This window comes from Suricata suricatta, chromosome 4, assembly GCF_006229205.1.
Source record: "Suricata suricatta isolate VVHF042 chromosome 4, meerkat_22Aug2017_6uvM2_HiC, whole genome shotgun sequence".
Lineage (NCBI taxonomy): Eukaryota > Metazoa > Chordata > Mammalia > Carnivora > Herpestidae > Suricata > Suricata suricatta.
In genome coordinates, this window is record NC_043703.1 from 43885392 (window position 1) to 43907804 (window position 22413).

Here is a 22413-nt window from a genome sequence, read left to right on the forward strand (position 1 = left end):
GTTGTTGGTAGAATTGTTGCAGATCTCTAGTTTAATACAAGAAAAACAAGTATTAAATTTTTTGCACCCCCAAATCCCAGTTCTCAGAAGGATATAAACAGAAAAGTAAAAGCCTTCCTCCTTCCTGTCATTTGATTGTCAGACCTGTGGTCAGTGGCAGACCTCTGTTAACTGTTTTGGTTGCTTTTGCTTCATATTTTTTAAGTGCATATATTAGTATGTTCATATACTTATTTTACTTTACCTTTCATTTCTTTTTTTTTCTTCTTTTTTTCCCCCCCAAGAATGAGTTCTAGAGGAGGGCCTGGGTGGCTCAGTCAGTTAAGCATCTAGCTTTTGATTTCAGCTCGGGTCATGATCTCACAGTTCATGAGCTTGAGCCCCGCATTATGCTCTGTGCTGATAGTGTGGAACCTGTTTGGGATTCCCTCCCTTCCTCTCTCTTTGCCCCTCCCCTGCTTGTGCTCTCTCTCTCTCTCTCAAAATAAATAAACTTAAAAAAATATTTAAAAAAAGATGAACTCTAGAAGTTGCAGTATTACTGCTCAGCAGGATATTAGTCCTGCATTTCAATTAGCATTCTTCTATCCTTTAAGTCACCTTAAAAGCCTTTGATTTTTCTAGTTCTTTTTGATCCAGCCTCACAATCTTCCTGGTTCTCTCATTAACGTGGTAAATAAATATTTGACACTGTTGACTTTATCTCGGCGAAGGGATGTTTATATCTTTTTGAAAATCATGGCTTGACATTAGAGATTTGTGGAACGTGATAATATTTCTCAAAAAACGTCCACGAAATTCATGGTGAGAGCAAGCGGATACAAAGTCTGGGTTTCCTACAGCCTGTGTCAGTCGTGGGTTGGGGGGAGGGACAGTGACTATGATGAGAGGTAGGGCATGCCTTGAGTGAGGATGACTTAGGTCCAGGCCTGGCGCTGAATGGCTGAAACTGGATCCATGGGGGAAGATGCAGCTGTTGCGAGAGGAACTTCTAAGGCAGAGAGAGACAGAATGAGGATTACCCTCGTTTCTTCTCTACCTCCCCTCCCGCCCCCCAGTCAAACCCAGCAAAGAATAGTTGATTACAAGCCCTGGAAGCTAACGCCTATAGAATGAGCCCCTTCAAAACTAGAACAGAACAGCAGAAGGGGAAAGAGAAGAAAGGGGTCGAGAATCTGTACATTATTTAGTGGGACAGAGAATAGGTCAGTAAGTGTTAAATTCCCATTCCCTCCAGTTTTTTGTTTCATAGGATTTGTAGGTTCTTTATCTCACTACTGGAAGATACAAATAAATGTTTTCCTGATAGGACTTGAGTCTGGTTGTAAACTTTCTAAGAATACAAAGGGCTGTCCTGCTCTGGAATTTCTTGAAATTTATCTCTGTTTGAAGATAGTCCATTTAGTCCGGATGAATAAATGGTCACTTGCTCAGCTCCCATGTTGACTTCAATACTTTCTCAGTATCTCACTCGTGCTTTGCTTTCCAAAGATCTTTTTTCTGTTTAGTACTTATCCCTTGATTCCATTAAAAAAAGAGACCACTTTATTTTCTCTAACAGCTGTCCTGTTTAACACATACACATGCAAACGACTGTGTGGTTTTTTAAATTTTTTTTATTTTTTAATGTTTGTTTTTGAGAGACTGAGAGAGACAGTGCAAGCAGGGGAGGGTCAGAGAGAGAGAGAGATACAGAATCGGAAGCAGGCTCCAGGCTCTGGGCTAGCTGTCAGCACAGAGCCCTACGCGGGGCCCGAACCCACGAACCCTGAGAACCTGAGCTGAAGCCAGACACGTAACTGAGCCACCCAGGCACCCTGCAAACTACTGGTTTTGAAGAGATGCAGATACACCCCCTTTTTGCCCTTGACTTCTGAACATGTTAGAGGAGATACAGAAGTGAGGTTAGGAATAACCACTACTGGAAAGACTAAGTTGCAGAGCACAGCTGGGCCTTTTGAAGGTGTAGTGTACTTCATCCTAGTGAATCACACTTTCCACTCTGTCCTCAGTAGAAAGACAACTGTAGGCCAGGGTCAGGATCCCTTCCCCACTTTCGCTAATTTGATAAATCAGTTCTCTGGGTGGTGGTGATGGGGAGGGATGGGGGGGATCTGCAAATAAGGAGATGTAAGGAGTGACTGGAAATAATTCCTAATGTTCTTTTCGGGGGAACATGGTAGACGGCCTCTCTCTTAGTAGAACTGAGAGGAGGAGGATAGTAAATGTTCTCATTATAATGCTTCAGTTTATTTTTATCGCCTGACATGTTTTAGAATTTTAAAATAGGACATGAGATAGAAGATTTCTTTTTAAAAAGCCGTAGGAAAAAGTTGGAGAATTAACAGTATGTATAGATGTATGGTGTTATTAATAGTGGTAATTTCTCAAGTGTGCAGGAGGAGAAAAGGTTTTCCTGGGTGGTCTACATTCTTCTATTTCTTCTGTCTTGTCTTTCCTTTTTTCCCCTCCTCTAGCAATGCCAGGAGGGCAAGTCATGTAGAATGCTCTGTTGTCCTTCCTGTGCCCTTTTAATAAGGTAGCCACTAATTATGTGGTTATTTAGACTAATTAAGTGGGGAGGGGGATAAGCATTGCAGGTGCTCAAGAGACCCATGTGGCTAGGGGCCAGCAAATTGAATAGCACATGTAAACCATTTATGCCACCTATTAGACATTGCTGCTTAAGCACATTGCTTGCTTCTTTGACGTAAATACTGCCTGATGATTATATCTTTAAAGTTAGGTTCAGGACTATGGGACTATATAAAGGAATTGAAGTCTGAAAGATTAAAAGATTTTTGAAAACCTCCAAGGATGAATGAGCGTTTCTATCAAGAGAGTCCCGAGAAGAAACGAGCGATCCATGGGGGGCGGCCTTCCCCAGGGAGTTCTGTCTGGGAGTGGCATTTGCACCAGCTGTTAAGGAAGAGAAGTGGGAAGGACGGGGTGCCTGACAGGCAGCACAAAAGCTAAGGTCCACCCCCGCCTTCGGTGTGCTTGAAGCATGAGGGAATCAGCAATGCGGCCCATCGTGAAAGTCACAGAGACATCCCCCAAAATAGCTGTTGGATGCATGTTTATCTTCTGGAACTTTTCTCAGGGACATGTACTTTTACCTCCTCAAAGCATTTTTTCTAGGCTCTTTTCAGTAAAAAGTCACCAAGTATAGGTAGGATGTTAATATTCCTTATTTCCGTATTTAGATGATACCACATATCTTAGGGTATACCTTGTATTATTAAAGTCTAAATTAGCATTTAGGGACCATTATTTTTATGACCCTTAATATCGCTTATTGAAGAAATATTTGTAGAAAATGCCCTCTAATTTTAGGTCATTTTGTAGTCTTTTCCAAAGTGTATTAACAGAATGAAATATTAATGAAAAATGCCCTGAAAGAAAATATTAATGTTTATAAATGAGTACTAACCTGATATTTTAAAGGGCATGCCAATACTCTCCACTGCTTTTACAGACCTTCCAAAGCTGGAGTCATTTCTTTGAGAAATCTCCAAGAAGACTTAATGTCCCCACTGGTAGGAAACTTTGTCTTTTGTGTATTGTCATTCATACTACAGTTTGGTTTTGGCTTATAGATGTTGTAAAATGTGTTATAATAAGCTGGTTTCAAAGTTAACTCTGTCTGTATCTGAAAAGCTTTGACTTTGAATGCAAGGTTAACAATAAAAGTACAGTGCATTGGAAGTATAGTAATTGCTTTTAACTGAGAAATATATATTTTCTGTACATGATGATTAAGAGCTGTGTAGCACAATTTATACTTGACCTGAAAGGTCCTAGACGTAAAATCCTCCCAATTTACTTGATAATATATATCTCCTAGTCTATTTAAAATAAAATATACATTGCTGTTCGAACAGCCAAGATTAATTTTCAAAAACTGTAAAGTCCATCACAATTAATATAGAGTCTCAGATCTTCCTTTTTAAAATAGAGTAGGGGGCGTCTAGGTGGCTCAGTTGGTTGGGCGTTATACTTCAGCTCAAGTCATGATTTCGTGGTCTGTGAGTTCAAGCCCCGTGTCAAGCTCTGTGCTGACAGCTCAGAGCCTGAAGCCTACTTCAGATTCTGTGTCTGCTCCTCTCCCACTTGCACTCTGTCTCTCTCTGTCAAAAATAAGTAAACATTAGAAAAATTTTAAAAAATAGAGAAATTTGATATTCAGGGATAAAAGAAAGAATATGTGACTGAAAGCTAATTATTTGAATAGAGTAGATTACTGTTAAAAGACAACAAAAGATAGTGTTATAATCATTTGGCGGAAAGTACTGCTCTTAAATGTGTACAGCTTCTCCTGACCATAGAGGTGAAATACGTGAAACTTTGCTTTTCAGTGGTAATTGTCTGCGTTCTCAGAGAATGTAAGCCTTATATGGTCAGCTCTGTAACCGCTACCAGCATTATGTCATTTACTGAATAGTTTGGTTTCTTTGGCAAAGGTGAATGTCTTCAGTGGGAAAATTATTGAACTGCAGACCCTAGACCACCTATTATTTAGTATCCTACATATAAAGGGTCTATGTAGTTCCTTCCTTAGACTAATTTTTTTGGCCTTGTTAACCATGTTATGAAAGTATTTCTTGATGAGTTAAGTAAAGAGTTTAAAATAGGAGTTTCGTCTTGGTATTCCCTGCTGTCTCTATACGTAAAAGAAGTACATAACTATAGCTGATCTTTGAACAACGCAGGTTCGAACTGTGTGGGCCCACTTCTACGCAGCTATTTTTTTAATTAATACAATACAGTCCTGCAAACATATTTTCTCAGAAAATTTCTCACCATTTTGTAAAGCTTACTTTATTGTAAGAATAAATACACCATATAAAACATAAAACATACAACATATGTGCTAATCAGCTGATTATGCTAAGAGCTAAGTTTTTAGGGAATCAAATGTTTATACTGGATTTTCCACTGTGACGGGGAGAATCAGTACCCACATTGTTCAAAGGTCAGCTGTCTACATAAGGCCTAAATACATAGGTGAAATATATTGGCAATAGAGGGAAAATTTAATTTTTATGATTCAGAAAAACTAATGAAATAAAACTGAATTTTATCATCCATATTGGCCTTGGATTTCTAGGTCTTCTGTTATGGGGCAATCTATAAATGTAAGAAACTCATAGTTTTCTTAGTTGTCATATGTTAAACATCTTACATGTGTTAACATTCATAAAAGATAACAGAAAAGAAACGCATTAGAATTAGATCCACTGAGGTCACTTGGACCGCCTCTATAGAGCTAATGAGAAAGTAGGCTCATTTGAGCAGAAGTCCAATAGAACTTGTCCAGGAAATGTTCTTGGCCTATGCTGTTCAGTACTCAAAACATGGCTGTTGACCAATTGAAGGGAGCTTAATGTGACTTCGAAATGCAATTTAAACTTAAATTTACATGTCACTAGAGGCTTCCCTTTTGGACAGTAATTTGAGATAAGAAAGTCATGTGATGATATTCTTTGTGCACTTGCTTTGAGCCTTTGCATTCTTGAGTCTGAAGATAAGGCATCTCTGCTGTGCTATGGAATTCTGAGGAGGAGCCCAGAATAATTTTAATTAATTCATTGTTGTTGGGGAACTGTAATATTGGACGCAGAAGATCAGGGTGCATGTTAAATGGATTTGAATCATAAAAAGAGAATAGGGAAATTAAAGCATGAAATAAAATGAAATGCATGAGTCACCAGTCACTTTTTAAGATAGGGGTCAGGTAGTTGGGGTTTCTTCACACACCTCTCTATAGGAAATCTAGTAGAGGTGTAAGGGCTTCTCCCTGTCATCAACTTGATGAGATTCCATTTGGACAGAACTGTCAACCACGTAGAGTAAGTGATACCACCAGCTCCTTAAAGTGTGTGGCATGGATAAAATGCCACTAAAGCACGGCAGAAGACGTATTTGTTCATCTACTCATGCCACAAGAATTCTCAGATGCTGTGCTAGGTATCACAGTAATGAGGCATCTGGGGGCGAGACCTACAAAATATATAATAAATAGGAGATAATAGTTGAGTTGAAAAAAAGTCAGGGGACTGAGAGTAATGCATAGAGCACTTTTAGATACAAACTCATCAGAGGAAGTCTTTGAGGTGGTAAAGATAGGAATCAGTTAAGGGAAGCTTAGGCTTTGCTGCAGGGCCTGGAAGCACTTCTTGCGCAGCAGAGTCCCTGAGGTGGGAAAACTGGTAGGAGAGTGAAGAGAGGGAGATGGAGTCCCACAGGCCATGGAGCCATCAGGGAGGTGGACAGTGGCCAGGTCATGAGAGGCCTTAAGGGTGAGTTTGGGGGAGAGATACAATTTTTTGAATAAGTATGAGACTGTTAATGAGTTACACAAGAAATGACCTATTTCTTATATTTATTTTTGAGAGAGAGAGAGAGAGAGAGAGAGAGAGAGAGAGAGAGAATATATGAGAATGAGTGGGGGAGGAACAAAGAGGAGAAACCATCTGAAGCAGGTTCCAGGCGCTGAGCTGTCAGCACAGAGCCCAACATGGGGGTCGAATTCCCAGACCTCGAGATCGTGACCTGAGCCAAAGTCAGACATTTAACTGACTGAGCCACCCAGGCGCCCCATGGAAATGATAGGTTTCTAAATTTACCCATTAAAAGGAACTGCTTTGGGGAGAGTGTACTGAAGGGAGGATAGAGTGTACAGGGAGATCAGAACGGGGGCGATGGCCTAGTCACAGGAGTGATGAGCATGGCTTCGATGAGGACTCTAGTAGTGGTGGGATGGTGAGGGGTGGGTTTTGCAGAGAGATTGGAAGTAGAAACTGAGGGACATGTTGATATATTGACTGTGGGGTGTGAATGAAATGGAGGAATTAAGAATCACATCTAGGTTTTGTGACCTGAAAAAAGTAGTGAAGAATCTGAATCTGAAGAGAGGCTCTGAGCTAGCCATTAGCACAGAGCCCAATACGGGATTTGAACCCACAAACTCTAAGATCATGACCTGAGCCGATGTCAAACGTTTAACCTACTGAGCCACCCAAGCATCCCTAGTGTATGTTATTTTAACTCTAGAGTTCTCTTACTGTCTTTTCATTTGAAGATTAAGGGCTCATGTTTCTTACATTGGTTGACTTGTTTTTGATCACTGCAGTTGATCTGGTTTTCTTTTTATGTTATTTGGACTACTTTATCTAGGTAGTTTATACATTTCAATATGTTACAGCTATAAAGTAACAAAGAAAATAGACTACTTAATTTGTTACTCTGTCTTTTCTAATACTGGAAGTGAGGGGGCACCTGGGTGGCTCAGTTGGTTTAGCTTCTGATTTCAGCTCAGGTCACGATCTCACTGTTCTTGAGTTCGAGCCCTGTGTCGGGCTCTGTGCTGACAGCTCAGAGCCTGGAGTCTGTTTTGGATTCTGTGTCTCCTCTCTCTCTCTCTTCCCCTCCACTGCTTGCTCTCTGTCTCTTCTCTCTCAAAAATAAATAAACATTAGTATCAGAAGTGAAAACAAGTGATTGGTTTTAAATATATAACTTATTTAAAAGTCAACTCCTAGAAAAAATATATATATTGATGATCGTAATTTGCATTTTGGTAGATTTTTAAATCAGAAGATTATTTAGTTCCTGAATTCCCCGTATAATTTAGTGTAATTTTTGTGGATGGGCCATCGGTTGGGATGTGGGTGTATGTTTGTTTTGCCCTACAGGGCATGTTAATTGCTTTGTACTTCCCCCATCCCCAACACCCTGATTCATTTTAAGTATTTAGTCACCTTGCTGAGAGTAGGTGAAAATGAAGGCTAAAATAAGCTATAATTATATTCAGCATTGGTGATATATTACTCTGACAGAGGAATGTAAATTGGATTTGGATATTACACAGTATTAAAGCTGACCTTCTAAGGTTAAGGTATAAAATTTGTTACTTTGTCGCATGTGACCAGTGATATTTTTCCCCTTTCAGAAATTTCTTATATTGATTTTGAGCAAAATAACTTTGTGTTTCCCTAGGCATTTATGTAAGATTATTCTTTGAGGTAATTAAAATTTTTTCTCCTACTACAAAAAGTAGAAGTTCATTATAGGAAATAGATAATACACAAAAGCAAAATGAAGAAAAAAATGTATAATATCACCTACTTTAAAAAAAGATGTGTGTGTGTGTGTGTCTACTGAAGAAGTCCTTTTGTTTAATGCTATTGGCTTTTGGGGCTAAAGCAGGGAATGATAAACGATTTACATATATCCTAAACATCTTTTGTATCCAAAAGATTACACATTCTTTTCCTCTATACTTTTGGTGTGGAGGTCAGAGTAGAACCTACTCTACTTCTAGTAGAGATAGATGATCATATCAACCACATCCATGATGCATTGTCTCCCTCATACTGGTATTTTAAGGTGGAACAGAAATGTAGAGGCTCTTCCAAGGTCTATAGAATTCTTCTGGTAAGTCTTTTTGGTGTCTCTCAGTAAGAAACTCTTCTGTCCACATCTCCTTCTCTGGCACTTTTTAAAATGCCATTTAAAAAACATCCTCAAAGCATTAGGGCTTACTTTTCATAGAAATAGCAGCTTGTTTGGCAGTTGTCTGTTTATGTAACTTTTATTAAAATATTTAATTACAGTAGCAAGTACAACTGGCAAAAATAGATTTGGAAACAAACTCCCCCTCCCATTGGTTCCAGTGGGGGTTACGTGAGCGCAACGAGGCAGCCCGGCCTCTCCCTCCCGGGGAGGTGGCGGTGGCTGGGTGCGGCGCTCAGATGCCTGTCCGTGTCCAGCAGTAACAAGAAGCCCCTTCCTGAGGTGTCATCAGAGGCCAGCTGGAGAGCACGGACTTGTGTTTCCCCCTGGCCCTATCGAGGGGAGGCCTGTCCTTCCTCCGCCGGAGCAGTATCTTAGGAAGGCAGCTAAAATCATAAGAGGTTGAAATAAAATCCACAGTATCATAACATAATAACTTGTGTTCAGGTTTCAATATAAAAAACTTGTCCTAATAAAAAGGAGGAAGATTTCGAACCGAGTGCAAAAAGACCTTTATTAATAGATAATAGCAATGAGTTGACAGAGATATTTGAGCATTTTAATAAAGATGTTCAAAGGAGCCATCCTCAAGATGTTTTAATGAGTAATTATGAATATGCTGAAAGAAAAAAAATAGTCTCAGCAAAGAAATAGAAGAAACCTTATTCCTTTTTAAAAGATCAAATAGAAGTTGTAGAGTTGAAGACTATAATAACTGAAATGGAGAACTTACTGGAGGGGCACGACAACGAAATGCGGGGGTGAGAGGAAAGAATTGGTGAACCACAGTCTAGAATATTAGAAAATACCTCATCTGAACAGAGAGAAAATGAAAAACAAAACCAGAAAAGACCCTCAGGAAACTGTGGCTCTATAATTAAAGATTTAACACTTAGTTATCCAAATCCTAGCAGGATTTGAGAGACACAGCAGGGTAACAGAGTTACGTGAAGAAATAATGGCTAAATTTTCCTGAAGTTTGGCAAAAGACCTAAACCTATAGATTCAAGAAACCGAGTGAAAACACAGATAGGATGAACCCAGAGAAAGTCACATTAAGACCTACCATAGTCAAACTTCTGACAACTGAAAACATTAAAAGTTCTTGAAAGCGGAAGAGATTCCATTTGGGCGAAAACCAATGGTATGATGCTGGGTTTCTCACCAGAAACTATGGAGGCCCAAAGCATGTGGTAAGAACAGGGTTTAAGAGAAGACAGCAAAGGACAGCCAGTTCAGAATGAGCTGAAATGAAAGCATCATTCAGGAATGAAGGAGAAATCAAGACATACTTAAAATAATAATAAAAGGATTAAAGAGGCATCCTTGAAATACTGGGAAGAAAAAGCATACAGTGTAAATAAAAATGTGGGTAAGTGTACTTTCCTTGAATTTTCCAAATTATGTTTGGTGGAAGCAAAACTTAACATCAGTCTAAGGTTCTAACTCTATGTGGAGGAAATATTTAAAACAATGATACCCTGAAACAGGAGGGTCAAGTGCATAAAGGGAGGTGGGTTAGCTCGCAGTACCATAATAAAAAGGCTGCAACCTGGGTGGCTTAAACAGAAATTTATTTGTTCACCATTCCAGAGGCTGGAAGCCTTACAGTCATGGTCATGTGCCATCAAGGTTGTTTTCTTCTGTGGCCTCTTTCTCTGGCTTGCTGGTCATTGCTGTCTTGTAGTGGCTTCACATGGTCTTTCCTCTGGTGTGTCTCTTCGTACAAGGACATTCATCATACTGGATTAGTGCCCTATCCTTATGAAATCTTTTCACCTTAATTATCTCTATAAAGGTCTTATCTCCAAATATTGTCACACTGTGGATGTGGGCCTCAATGTATGAAATTTGAGGGTTACTATTCGATTCCTAACAGGAGGGAAAATTTCTACCATTGACTCAAGCTTGTGGAATGATGATGCCAATAAGCTTTGATATATTACAATGTACCTAGAGCAACCTCTAAAAATTTGAAGCTATAAATAGCACAATAAATAAATCAAAATTGAATTCTAAAATAGGTTCAAGTAAACGACAGGAAGGCAGGCAAAAGAAAATGAACAGATAGAATGAACAAGATGCAAAAAAGAAGTACTAGAGCTTAATGTGTCAATAATTACATTATGTGTAAATGGTTATGCTAATTAAAGGAGATTGGCCGTAGATTAAAAAAAAATCACCTGATTATATGCTTTCTATCAGAAATTCACTTCAGATATATTGATACAGACGGATGGAAAGTGAAGTGATAAGACATATTATGCAAACATTAATCAAAATGCAGTTGTGGGTGTTTTAATATCCAATAATTTAGATCTCAGAGTAAAAAAAAAGATTGACTTTTAGGAGTCAGTCCACCAAAAGATGCATTCTAAGTGTACATATCAAATTATAGATATGTATAATAAATGAAGCAAAAATACTAGAACTGAAAGGAATAGATAAATTCACAAATAGATTTGGAGACTTCACAACTCAATTAATAGATCAATAGAACACCTACACGGAAAATCACTAAAGATGTATGAACTCAACACTACTATTAAGCAAAGGCACATAATGTATACTATAGAACATTTCATCTAATAGCAGAATACACATTCTCTTCTTATAACGTGTACCCAGTTAGACAATATTCTGAGCCACAAAGCAAACCTCATCCAAATTTAAAAGAATTGAAACCATACCAGATGTGTTCTTTCACCGAAAGACTCGAACTAGAAATCAATAACACAAAGGTAACAGGACGATATCCCAGCATTTGGAAATGAGACAACACACTTGTATATAATCCTTGAGTCAAAGGAAAAGTCTCAAGGGGAATAAAAAAATACACTGAAGTTAGTGATAACACATTTCAAAGCTTGTGGCACACATCTAAAGTTGTACTGAGGAAGGAAATCTGTGGCACTCAATACATACATTAGAAAAGTAAAAGGTCTCCAATAAATAATGTTAGTTATCACCTTAATCTAAAAAGCAAAATCCAAAAACAAGGCAATAAGTAAGAAAGAGTAGAAATCAGTTAAATTGGAAACAGAATAATAGTACAGGAAATTAATGAAACAAGAATGTAGTTCTTTGGGAAGATTAATAAAACTAATAAACCTTTATTATTGATGAAGAAAATAGACAAATTGCCAGTATTAGGAATAAAGCAGAGTGTTACTGCAGACCGAATATCAGTAGGATAATAAGCCAATGTACAAACAACTTCATACACAAATTGGACAACATACTTGAAAGACCAATTCTTCAAAAAGAAAGTATTACAACATACCCGATATGAAATAGAACATTTGATTATCTTCTAGCTATTAAGGAAATTAAATGACTATCCTAAGACTCCCTAAAAGATCTTCAAGTATAGATGCTTTCACTGGGGAATTCTACCAAAGATTCAAATAAAAATTAATACCAATTCTACACAGCGTCTTCCAGAAACTACAAGAGCAGGGAGCAATTTACAGTTTATTTTCTGAAGCTGATACTGATAGCAAACCAAACAAAGACAATTACAAAACCCCAAACTCCAGATTTACGAACTAATGTCCATCATGACTATAGACATGAAGGTCTTAACTGTAATGCACTATCTCAACAAGGCTAAAGAAGAAAAAAATCACATATCAATAGATACAAAGATTTGAGGAAAACTGAACACTTCTAATAAAAACTCTCAGAAAGGGAGAGATGATGTTATCGATTGAACTGTGTCCCCCAGAAAAATGTTAAGTCCAAATTGGCATCTTAGAATGTGATCTTATTTGAAAGTTGGGTCAATACAGATGGAGTAAGAGGAAGTCATAAAGGAATAGAGTAGGCTCTTAATCTGATTTATGCTCTTTCAAAAAAAAGAGACACAAGTATCATGTGGATGGGAGGGATGGAAATCACAGATTAGCCGGTAACACAGGAAACTAGAAAGAGGCAAGGAAGGGGTCAACCCACAGTCTCAGAGGGAGCACTGCTGACTTTGGGCTTCTAGCCTCCAGAACTATGAGAAAGAACTTCTCCTCTATGTATTCTACTTGATGGTACTTTGTGACCGCTACTCTAGGAAACTAATACTAAGGAGTACTTTCTCAATTTGATAATATAAATTGACAAAAATTCTCAAGCTAACATTAAATGCGAAAGGTTGAATACTTTCCCCTTCAGACTAGGGACGAGGCAAGGATACTTGCTTTCACCACTTTTGTTCAACACAGTGCCGGAAGGTCGAGCCGTAGCAATGAGGTGCAAACGAAACAAACATCAATGTATAAATCAGAAAGGAAGAACTGTAACTGTCCCCATTTATAGATGACATGTTTATGTAGAGAAGAATCTATAAAAACGAGAACTAATCAGTACAGCAACATCACAGAATTCAAGATAAACAAAAATCAACTTTATTTTACAAGATGTAAAAGTTTTAGAGCTTTGTTGTACAACAGTGTGCATGTAGTTAATACCGTACTGTACACTTCAATATTAGAGGAAATTTGTTTTTCTCCTGAAAAAAACCAGTTGTATTTTTTCAGTAGCAATCAGTTTTATGCTGAAAACTGCAAAATCATAATGAATAAAGTCAAAGAGGGTCTGAATAAATGGAGAGAGATCCTTTGTTCTTGATGTTTGCTTGATTGTTCGAGATTTTGGCAAAATTCCTTGCTGTTTTGAGACTGACATCCCTTTTTCCTTGCTAGCTGCCATGTGAAGGTTTTCTCAGTTTCTAGAGCCCACCCACACTCCTTGGCTCCTATTCCCCTTCCTCCGTCTTTAAGCTTATAAACTTTTGAGTCCTTCTCATGCTTTGTATTTCTCTTCTGTCTCCTCTCTCTGATCCAGCGGGCAAAGGGCTTTCAACTTCAGTAAACTAGGTCATTAGATTGGACTCACCTGGCTAATTTAGGGTCATTTTCCTATTTGAAAATCTTGTGATTATTAACCTGAATTTCCTTCTCTGTTTGCTATTACAGATAATCATAGGTTCTGGTGTTAGGACATGGCCATCTCTGGTGGGGCAGGGGTGAGATTATTCTGCCTACCTTATGTGCTAATGGCTTCCCACTACCCACGACATTGTATAGACTTTTTTTCAGAAGCTCCTTCTACTGTTTTGATTTTATCTGATATAGTTACTTCTGGAACTGGGCACAGGCCATTTCTTTCATATTTAATAGCTTTGCATACATTCCCAGTGCCTTAGAAACCTCTCTTTCTATGCCTTAACCTTGAAGAGTCAGGTCAGATGTCAACTGCTTTGCTCCTAGGAGAGGTATATGCTGTACCTTCTGTTCTCTTAGCACCATGATTATAGCATTTATTACATTATGGAAATAATTTAGCTCAACATTTGTTTCAACTACTAGTCTGTGATCTTTTCAAGGGCAGAGAACATGTTTTATTCAGTTTCGTATTTGTCATACCTACTGCAGTATTAGGCACACAGTGAGACCTTCCTGAAGGCTGAGTGACTTTGTTAATGAACACTTGTTTCAGTAGTAATGAAACATCACCCTTTGAGCTGCAGTCAATCAAGTCCTCAAGTGTGATAAAAACAGGGACTCCAGATTCATCATCCTTGGTTCAGTATGGATAAGTACCAGTTCTGAAATCAGAATGGATGTTTCTGGCACGAAGGTTGGGACAGGCTCAGTGATACTGCATGGAAAGCGTCATTGCTTTGTGCTTTTTTTCTAGGTTGATAAAATAAGGGATTGAGACTGGCCATCAGCAGACCTGGATGCTTTTTCTAAGTGACCAATGACCTCTCGTTGTGTGCTCTTTTTCTTATATATAGAAATGGAAGGATGTTCAGTTTTATTTTAAAACCATTTATTGAGTGCTTAGTCTATTCCAGGTGCTGGGGAATTGAAAGACAAATTAGAAATGGTCCCTAGTCTCCAGGTGTATGTGACTGGTAAGATTGCCCTTAGGATGTGGTAGGTTTATTCTGGTTCTGACAATCTATGATGCATTCATGTGTCCTTTCCTTGGAGCACATTTGGGAAGAGAGGTGATAACTAACTTGAGTCTGTGGGAAACATATACATGGATAGCATCCTTGGGCCAGAAAGTAAATCTGAGCCCTGATTTGACCTCTTTTGCTCACTGAGATGACTGTATTTGCTTCATACAGCCAACAATACCTAGGAAGCCACTTTGCATCCCTTTGATTTCATCCTGTGTCTCAGGAAGCAGTAACTGCATTTCAAAGCATTAGCTGCTTTGAACATTTTAGGATGGTTTGAACATTTAATACTAGAGATCTCCCCCCACCCCACTTTTTCCCCTTTTGTTACCTCTTCACCTCTTCTTTTCTCTTACATTGAGTCCCCTGCTAGGAAGTGCTAAATGGCAATATACTTAGAAGTTTTTCTTGAAGCAATTAAAAAAGAAGAGTTTGGTATTTCCTGTTGTAGAATTTTAAGAGGTAGATTTTGTGTTAAATTAGTACTTAGCACATTACTTTCTGCTGTTTTAAAGCAAGTTTTTCCCAATACAAATGTCATACTAATCTCTATGTCATTTCTATTCATGAAGAAACACTTGCACAGTGCTTATTCATCCATGAAGGTGGTTTATAGTTAAACCACATAATGCCTGATGGTACTATGCTGACAGTCACAGAATAAATAGAACAGATTTTATTTCCTGAAGATTGATCATTTATAGATTAGTTGGTAATTTTTTCTCCAGGTTGCTTCCTACATTGATGATGAGAAATCTTTTACTTTTGTAAAAAGCTATGGATTTCAGTGAACCTCTGTCAGCACCACAGGCCTACCTACTCAATATCACTTTTTATCTTGAACATCTTTTCCAGAAAAGATAAGAAATAATATTTGCCCCTATTTTTAAAAATAATGCTGAAAATGGTAGAGGTGGGGGCCAAGGGTTTGAAAGAATGGATTTGTTAATGACAACTTGTTAGTACAACAATATACTGGCCTCGCAAATTTCTAAGAAAACAGGGAGACTTTTTACTTAATTTGTGTTTTAATATTTCAATAATGCCTTTACCAGCTTTTTATGTTTAAATATTATATATATGTATTTTTTTGTTACCAAGAATCTTTGCTTCCTCCTCTGTCCCCTGACTTTGCTTTTGATGTATTTATGAAATGTATAGTCTGACTTTCATTAGGCTATTACCATTCTCTCTGATTTTAGTGAGAAATTAATTCCTACCATGAATTAAAAGATAGCAATATAAAGTGATTTGGTATAATGTCTCTTTACATTTAATTTATTATGTTTATTTGATAGAGAAGTAGTTTATATGTAATATGCGTGAACAGATGTAAGTTTTACTGCAATGATGCACATTCCATAGTTCAGAAGCATTATTTAGTGGGTCCAGAAATAGTTAATATAAGAACTGTGGGTCCCAGCGTTCTGGTTAGACTTGTTATAGTAAGGGAGATAAATTAAAAAAAAAAAAAAAAAAGCTGGGTTCTATTAATTAGACCAAAAGACCTGATTTACTTGGATCAATAGGCTTCCTAAATTCTGTAGTGGGCTCCGACATAAGCATATTGAGTGAAACAAAACCTTTTTTGTTAAATTAACCTAGTTTTAAATTATTTTGGTATAAGGCAGTTTTAGGAATAGTGACTTTATTTTCAACAGTGATTGAAAGGGATAACTGAATGCATAATCCTATATCACTTAAGTTAGCTTTGCATGTCTTCATGGATATAACTTTTACATATACAAATTGTTAAAAATTCACTTCAAACCAAGTATGAAGTCTGGCCTGGGGGCACTAACACAGGAGGAAGTGATGAACACAGTCTGTCCACGTGTGTCAGTGTCCACCCCACTGAAACTCTCAAGTTACTCTTTATGTGTGTGATTTCAAGCCTCCCTGCTTCGTGTGAAATAAGAATAAATACGGAGTAGGATGTCAACAAGGCAAACAGTTAAGTGGATGCCGTAGGTGTTTCATGAAACATTAAAGTGAGATATGAAATGCCTACAGGTATTCTGTGTATTATTGATCGTAGAGAGTAAACTCATCACTTTTGAAGTAGCTTCCTGGTTTGAAAACACTGACTTCTATTCGCCTTTTTTCCCTCTTCACTTTCACTATAATAGTGATTTTAGGCCTTTCTTTCTTAGGAAAGTATCAGAGTATGTTTCTTGGTTAAGTATATTCTTGAATTAGTTATTACATGGCTTTCACTGGACAGGGAGGAGACAAGTGAAATAGTGGACAAGTGCCTATCAATCTAAGTGACAAATTGCTTTCTTGTATGTGTGTGTGTGTGTGTGTGTGATGAGAATCAGAAATTCTGAACGTTTATAAGTAAGCTGTATTCACAAGTGTACAAATGAAGATGATGGTTTTTTTTACAATTTTTTTTCATTTAAAAATATTGGCGTTTGACTTCCTTAGTTCATTGGAAATGTTCTATTGTGTCTTAAGTAAGAAAATGGTATTATATATATTATATATATCCTGCTATGTGACTTAAACTTGTTCTTAATATTTATAATATTACAGTTTTGATTATTGGATGAAATTTTGTCTCTAAAGTTCAATTTTTCAAAGGCCATACACACACACAATCATATGCATAAACACATATATACAAAAAAGTAAACACAGTTACATATCCTAACTTTTTCTTTCACCTACTTTAATAAAAAACAATAATATTCTTGTTCAAGGCTTTCTAAATCACCACTGAAAGAAAAGCATTAATTTCCATTAAGGTAGTTTTTCCGTAATCAAGGAGAGCAGCCGTCTATAGGCAGTGATGTCCTGATTACATTACAGAACTGTGATGACACTGGTGTGTTTATGAAAAGAGGTGGTTTGGTCAGGATGAAAAGTGTTCATTTAAAAATAACGATGAAACTCTTAAAGTAACTGAACTTTGAAACTTAGGAAATTAGGATGCATTTGAGTGGTTTGGGAAATTTTCCTAAGACTTCTTTTCAATATGTACATCTGAGTTTTCTCTCTTTAAAGCTTTTTTTTTTTTTTTTTTTTTTTTAAATCAGGGGACAGAGGGAGGATGAGAGTGCACATGAACCAGCACGGGAGAGAGAGAGGGAAAGAGACAGACAATCACAAGCAGGCTCTGCACTGTCATTGCAGAACCTGATGCAGGGCTGGAACTCATGAACTGTGAGATCATGACCTGAGCTGAAACCAAGACTTAGACTCTTAATCAACTGAGCCACCTAGGCTCCCCCTTTCCTCTTTAAATATTGCCCAATTTCTGCTCTTAGGATAAGTCTAAAGTGAGGCTTATCCAGTGGTATAATAGTAAATGTTAGGCAGCCCGCTCTTTGAGGGGGGAGATGTGGAGATTGGCAGGATTTGCTGATTTCTGCCTTGTAGTACTTCCCACAGGGCAGATACTAGCTACGAACATGGTGTTGCTGGACTTGGAGCACAGAAGCAATGGGCATTATCTTGTTTGCCGTATCACTTCTCTCACAACTAAGATTATGTATCATGAGCAATTTTGCACGATAGCATTCCTATATTGTATTTATGATTAGAAGATAACAAATATGAGATATTTGTGAATATATAGCATATTGTGATATTCCAAACTAGAATACTGACCATGTATAACTGCCTGTTTTTTCCCCCCCTTGTTTATCAGTTGGGTAGAAAGTTTTGGACATGAGGGACTTGGATTATTACTGGACATTTTGGAAAAACTGATTAGTGGCAAAATGTAAGTATATTCATTTTTATTTTCAATTAAGCTACATTCGCATGTCTAGTGATAATCCCAACAGTGATTGATGTTTTTTATGCCAATGCAGACAAGAAAAAATTGTAAAGAAGAATCAGCATAAAGTCATACAGTGTCTAAAGGCTTTGATGAATACACAGGTATGTACATAGGTAATGACATTGTATTCATTCTTCACTGGTACTTACAGAATTCTTATGAAATAGAGTTTTGAACAGAATTTGCACTGAAGTGATGTACTGCTTTGATAAGCTATTGTGTACAAATACTCATGGGCAGATCGATCTTCCCTTTCTACCCTCTTTTCTGTTCCCCTCTCACTTCCTTCTTCCTTCTCAGTTATCACAAGTATAGCAAAAATAAGCTTTGAAATCATACATGATAATCAAACATGATCTGCAGTAATACTTATTATCAAAGAATCAAGTGGGAAAGATTCAGTTTTTATAGCCTAGAAATTTAAATCTACAATGAAATTAATGTAAAAAGATGTGAAACGATTAGACACAGGTCCCCAAACTGGAGCAATGATGCTTAATATAAGTAATATTGAAACCGAAGGCACTATGGAGGGTCTGCTGAGTTGCAGATTTGAAGAGCACACATAAGAAGAGAGAAATACTTGGAGCTCCTAACTGAAAGTAGATTTTTCAGACAGTGTTTCCATTTTTAAATCTTTTATACTGTTAATTGAAGAAATTGGCTCTATCACATGCCACGTCTTTAGCTTCAGCATCTAAGCATATCTACCTCATGGTGGGTATGGTAATGATAGGTGTTTTAGTTGCCATTAGACAGCGGGAGAGGAATTTTACCTGTGGCGTTACGATGATTTGTGTTTCATAGCAAAACTGTATATTTCTGATTAATTTCAATTTTTAATATTTTGTCTTATTGATATTTTAAAAATAAGCCTTTAGAGGATTACATATTTAAGTACTGGTACTTCGGTTATTAATATTCATATTTCTTTTTATTAAATGTAGCAAATACTTATATTATCCTTGTTTTCTTTTTATTTAATGTTTATTTTTGAGAGAGAGACAGAGACTGAGTATGAGAGGGGAGGGGGCAGGGAGAGGGAGACACAGACTCTGCAGGAGGCTCCAGGCTATGAGATGTCAGCACAGAGCCTGATGCGGGGCTCAAATTAATGAGCTGTGAGATGATGACCTGAGCTGAACTTCTTTGCTAAACTGAATGAGCTGCTCAAATGCCCCAATATTTTCTAATTCTTTTTGTCTTATTTATTTTTAAGCATTTTCTTGAGTTGAGTTTTCTGTTTTTACCCAACATTTTCACCTTCCTGCCTTCTCCAATCAGATATGATTTTATTATTTATTTATTTATTTTAATGTTTTGTTTTTTTGAGAGAGTGTGAATGGGGGAAGGGAAGAGGGAAAGGAAGTAGAAGATCTGAAGTGGGATCTGTGCTGACCAGCTGACAGCAGCAAGCCCACTGTGGGGCTCGAACTCACAAACTGTGAGATCATGACCTGAGCCAAAGTTGGATGCTCAACTGAGCTACCCAGCAGCCCCTGCTATGATTTTCAGGAGGAATATCTGATGTAGAAATCCTTTTTATATTGTTACATATTCACATATTTTTTTTTATTTGAACTGATTGTTCTGTAAGAATTAGTTTTTAGTTAGATTACATATTCTTTTTTTAAAAAAATATTTTTAATGTTTTTAAATTTATTTTTGAGAGACAGAGACAGTGCAAGCAGGGGAGGGTCAGAGAGAGCGAGAGCGAGAGCGAGAGTGAGAGAGAGATACAGAATCTGAAGACAGGCTCCAGGCTCTGAGCTGTCAGCACAGAGTCCGATGTGGAGCTCGAACCCTCAAACTGTGAGATCATGACCTGAGCCGAAGTCAGATGCTTACCCGACTGAGCCACTGAGGTGCCACTAGATTACATATTCTTGTGTATTATATGTCTTAAGAGTAAATGAAAACAGTGATTTTTCTATGCTCACGACATACTATTGCTTTGGAGAGGCTCCTTGTAAATTGAGAATATAGAAATTGGAAATTTCATTTGTTAAGGCTGACCGTAGAGAAAACCCAGGAAACTTTTTTTGAAAATAAAGGGGCGTGTGGATCATTCTTTGATTTTTGAGAGGAACACCATGATTAAAGTGAGATGAGATGGTGTAAAAATATTCCAACCTGAGACTGAATTGGGGAGGGAGTCAACTTTATGGATTTAGGTTCTAATTGATACAGTATATTCCCTTCTAGTGGGTTGCTTTTGCTTATAGTTTGTGGAGCGGGAATCTATTACCATTTGTGTTGATGGCTGTCACCTGTGCTAATAATAAAAAGTTACTGATAACTTGAAATTACTGTTGTCTGAATTCTAAACTTAATATATGAAAAAAATTTTCGGTAAAGCCTCCCCCCGCCCCACCATCCCAAGATTTGTTGATGGTTTTTCATTTATCTCACTGTGTCACTGTGTAGACACTGAATAATGAAAAGAGTATAGGTTCTGAGAGGAAAAAAAGTGGTACCTGTTTAGGCACTAGTAATTGTATAATTACCGAGTAAATCTGGCAACAGATGAAAGCGAATTTCTTATAACACTAAATTGGACTAAGTAGTGTTTTCTAAATGGAAAAAGATTTTGAATATTAGGGGGAAAAATAAAATAACGAAAAGTTAAATATATTTAAATTAAAAGGTGGTTAGAAGAGGGGCTTCATTTGGGTTGTTAACATTTCATGTGTTGCTTTAAGGTACACACCCCCCAGCACAGGTACTTTGCTCCTGAAGCCAGCCCCCTTCCCAGTGTTCTCTCTGCTAGTGGGATTCACTCACCATAAGTAGGTAATTTTTGAGCACTAGGATTCATGTCCTATTGAGCATCCTACCCAAGGATTTAAGGTATTCACCTTACCCTACCTAACACTTTTCCAGTGGCTTGACACTCCATCTGTTACATAATAATGGGCCTCAAGTAGAATGCAAATAGAACCTGGCTTTAACCTTGATTTAGAACACGTGAATTATCATATAAACCAGAGTGGGTCCTTTATATTCAGTAGAGAGACACCTTCCTCCTTCCAACATTTGTCACCGGCTCTCAAACGTCCTAATAGGCTTCATTTAATGGACGTTAAATGCTAGCACTAGTAAGTTGATTATTTCTTTCCCAGAGTCTACAGGGTTTGTTTGTTTTGCTTTGTTTTTTAAATGATTGAACAAGAGTAATTTTATCAAAGTAGGCAGCAATTCTTTCTTTAGTTCTAGATACTCATTAGTGGTAATCTGGCCTCATTACATTCTTAAAATGAGCACTACATGTTTTTATGTAGCAGAGTCAGAATACTGCAGATGATGGAACTTTGGAGTTTAGGAAGTGCTAGACAAAATTCTGAAATCAGAGAATGCTCATGTTCTACTCTCTACCCATAGTGGTTTAGAGCTAGAGGGCTTCACAGAGAAGGTAGGTAGTATCACTTGGAGAAAATTGGTATGAGTTGCCTTGAGTAGTTGGAAGAACCACAGGACTCTGATTCCAGATGGGCAGACGTTGGCTAAGGACATCAAAGTGGGTGGGAAATGAAAGGGAAATGCTTTACTCAATCCTCTGGTTCTTAGGAGAGAGCCAGCTCTTTGGGACTTGGTAATCATTGGCTGACTGACTTTTTGAATGAAATCTAAGTGGTCCTTTATAAACCTCTGGGAATTTCCTATAATGGTTATTGAAGAATATTGTAGTCCTTGTACCCATGCCTGCTTTCTCTTTCTTTGTTTCCAGTTAGGAGGTAGCCCAGGGCATCACAAAAGGGATCATTTCCTGACTGGCTTCGCTATCTATGTGTCAGCTTTCCCCTCTCACCAACAAGATGGCGCCGTCTCTCCAACAAGCATATCCTGGGCCCTGGCCCTTCCGCCTGTGCTGTGCTCCTCAGATAGCAGTTTAAAAGCAAATGCAGTGTTGTCAGCACAGCGCGACGGCTGCTTTCTATAAATGGCATATGCACGATAGGAAAATTATAAATAAGATTTCATACCACTTATAGCATTTGGGTGTAAGCTCGTTATAGATTTAACTTTGATACTTACATCTAGTGTTAACTTTGAGTTAAGTCGTAGTTCATAGGTCTGTAATTGGGATTATGGTCCTTTTTAGTGTTCAGTAGTAATTCTAATCAACCAATTTCTCACTCTTTAG

General features: G+C 37.7%; 1 protein-coding gene and 1 long non-coding RNA gene across 3 annotated transcripts in view; one reads left to right on the plus strand and one right to left on the minus strand.

Moving 5' to 3' along the window:
* DIAPH3 (diaphanous related formin 3) overlaps nt 1-22413 on the plus strand; it is a 499951-nt gene that overhangs the window by 119943 nt on the left and 357595 nt on the right. For both annotated transcript variants that reach the window (XM_029936634.1, XM_029936635.1), the window contains 2 exons: nt 18135-18209; nt 18301-18370. In XM_029936634.1, coding sequence (XP_029792494.1) covers nt 18135-18209; nt 18301-18370 — 145 coding nt within the window. The remainder of the gene's footprint in view (nt 1-18134; nt 18210-18300; nt 18371-22413) is intronic.
* On the minus strand, nt 694-21138 carry LOC115289434. Its single transcript, XR_003907624.1, has 2 exons — nt 21054-21138; nt 694-991 (listed from the first exon to the last, which is right to left on the minus strand). It is a non-coding gene; the product is annotated as an uncharacterized LOC115289434 (long non-coding RNA).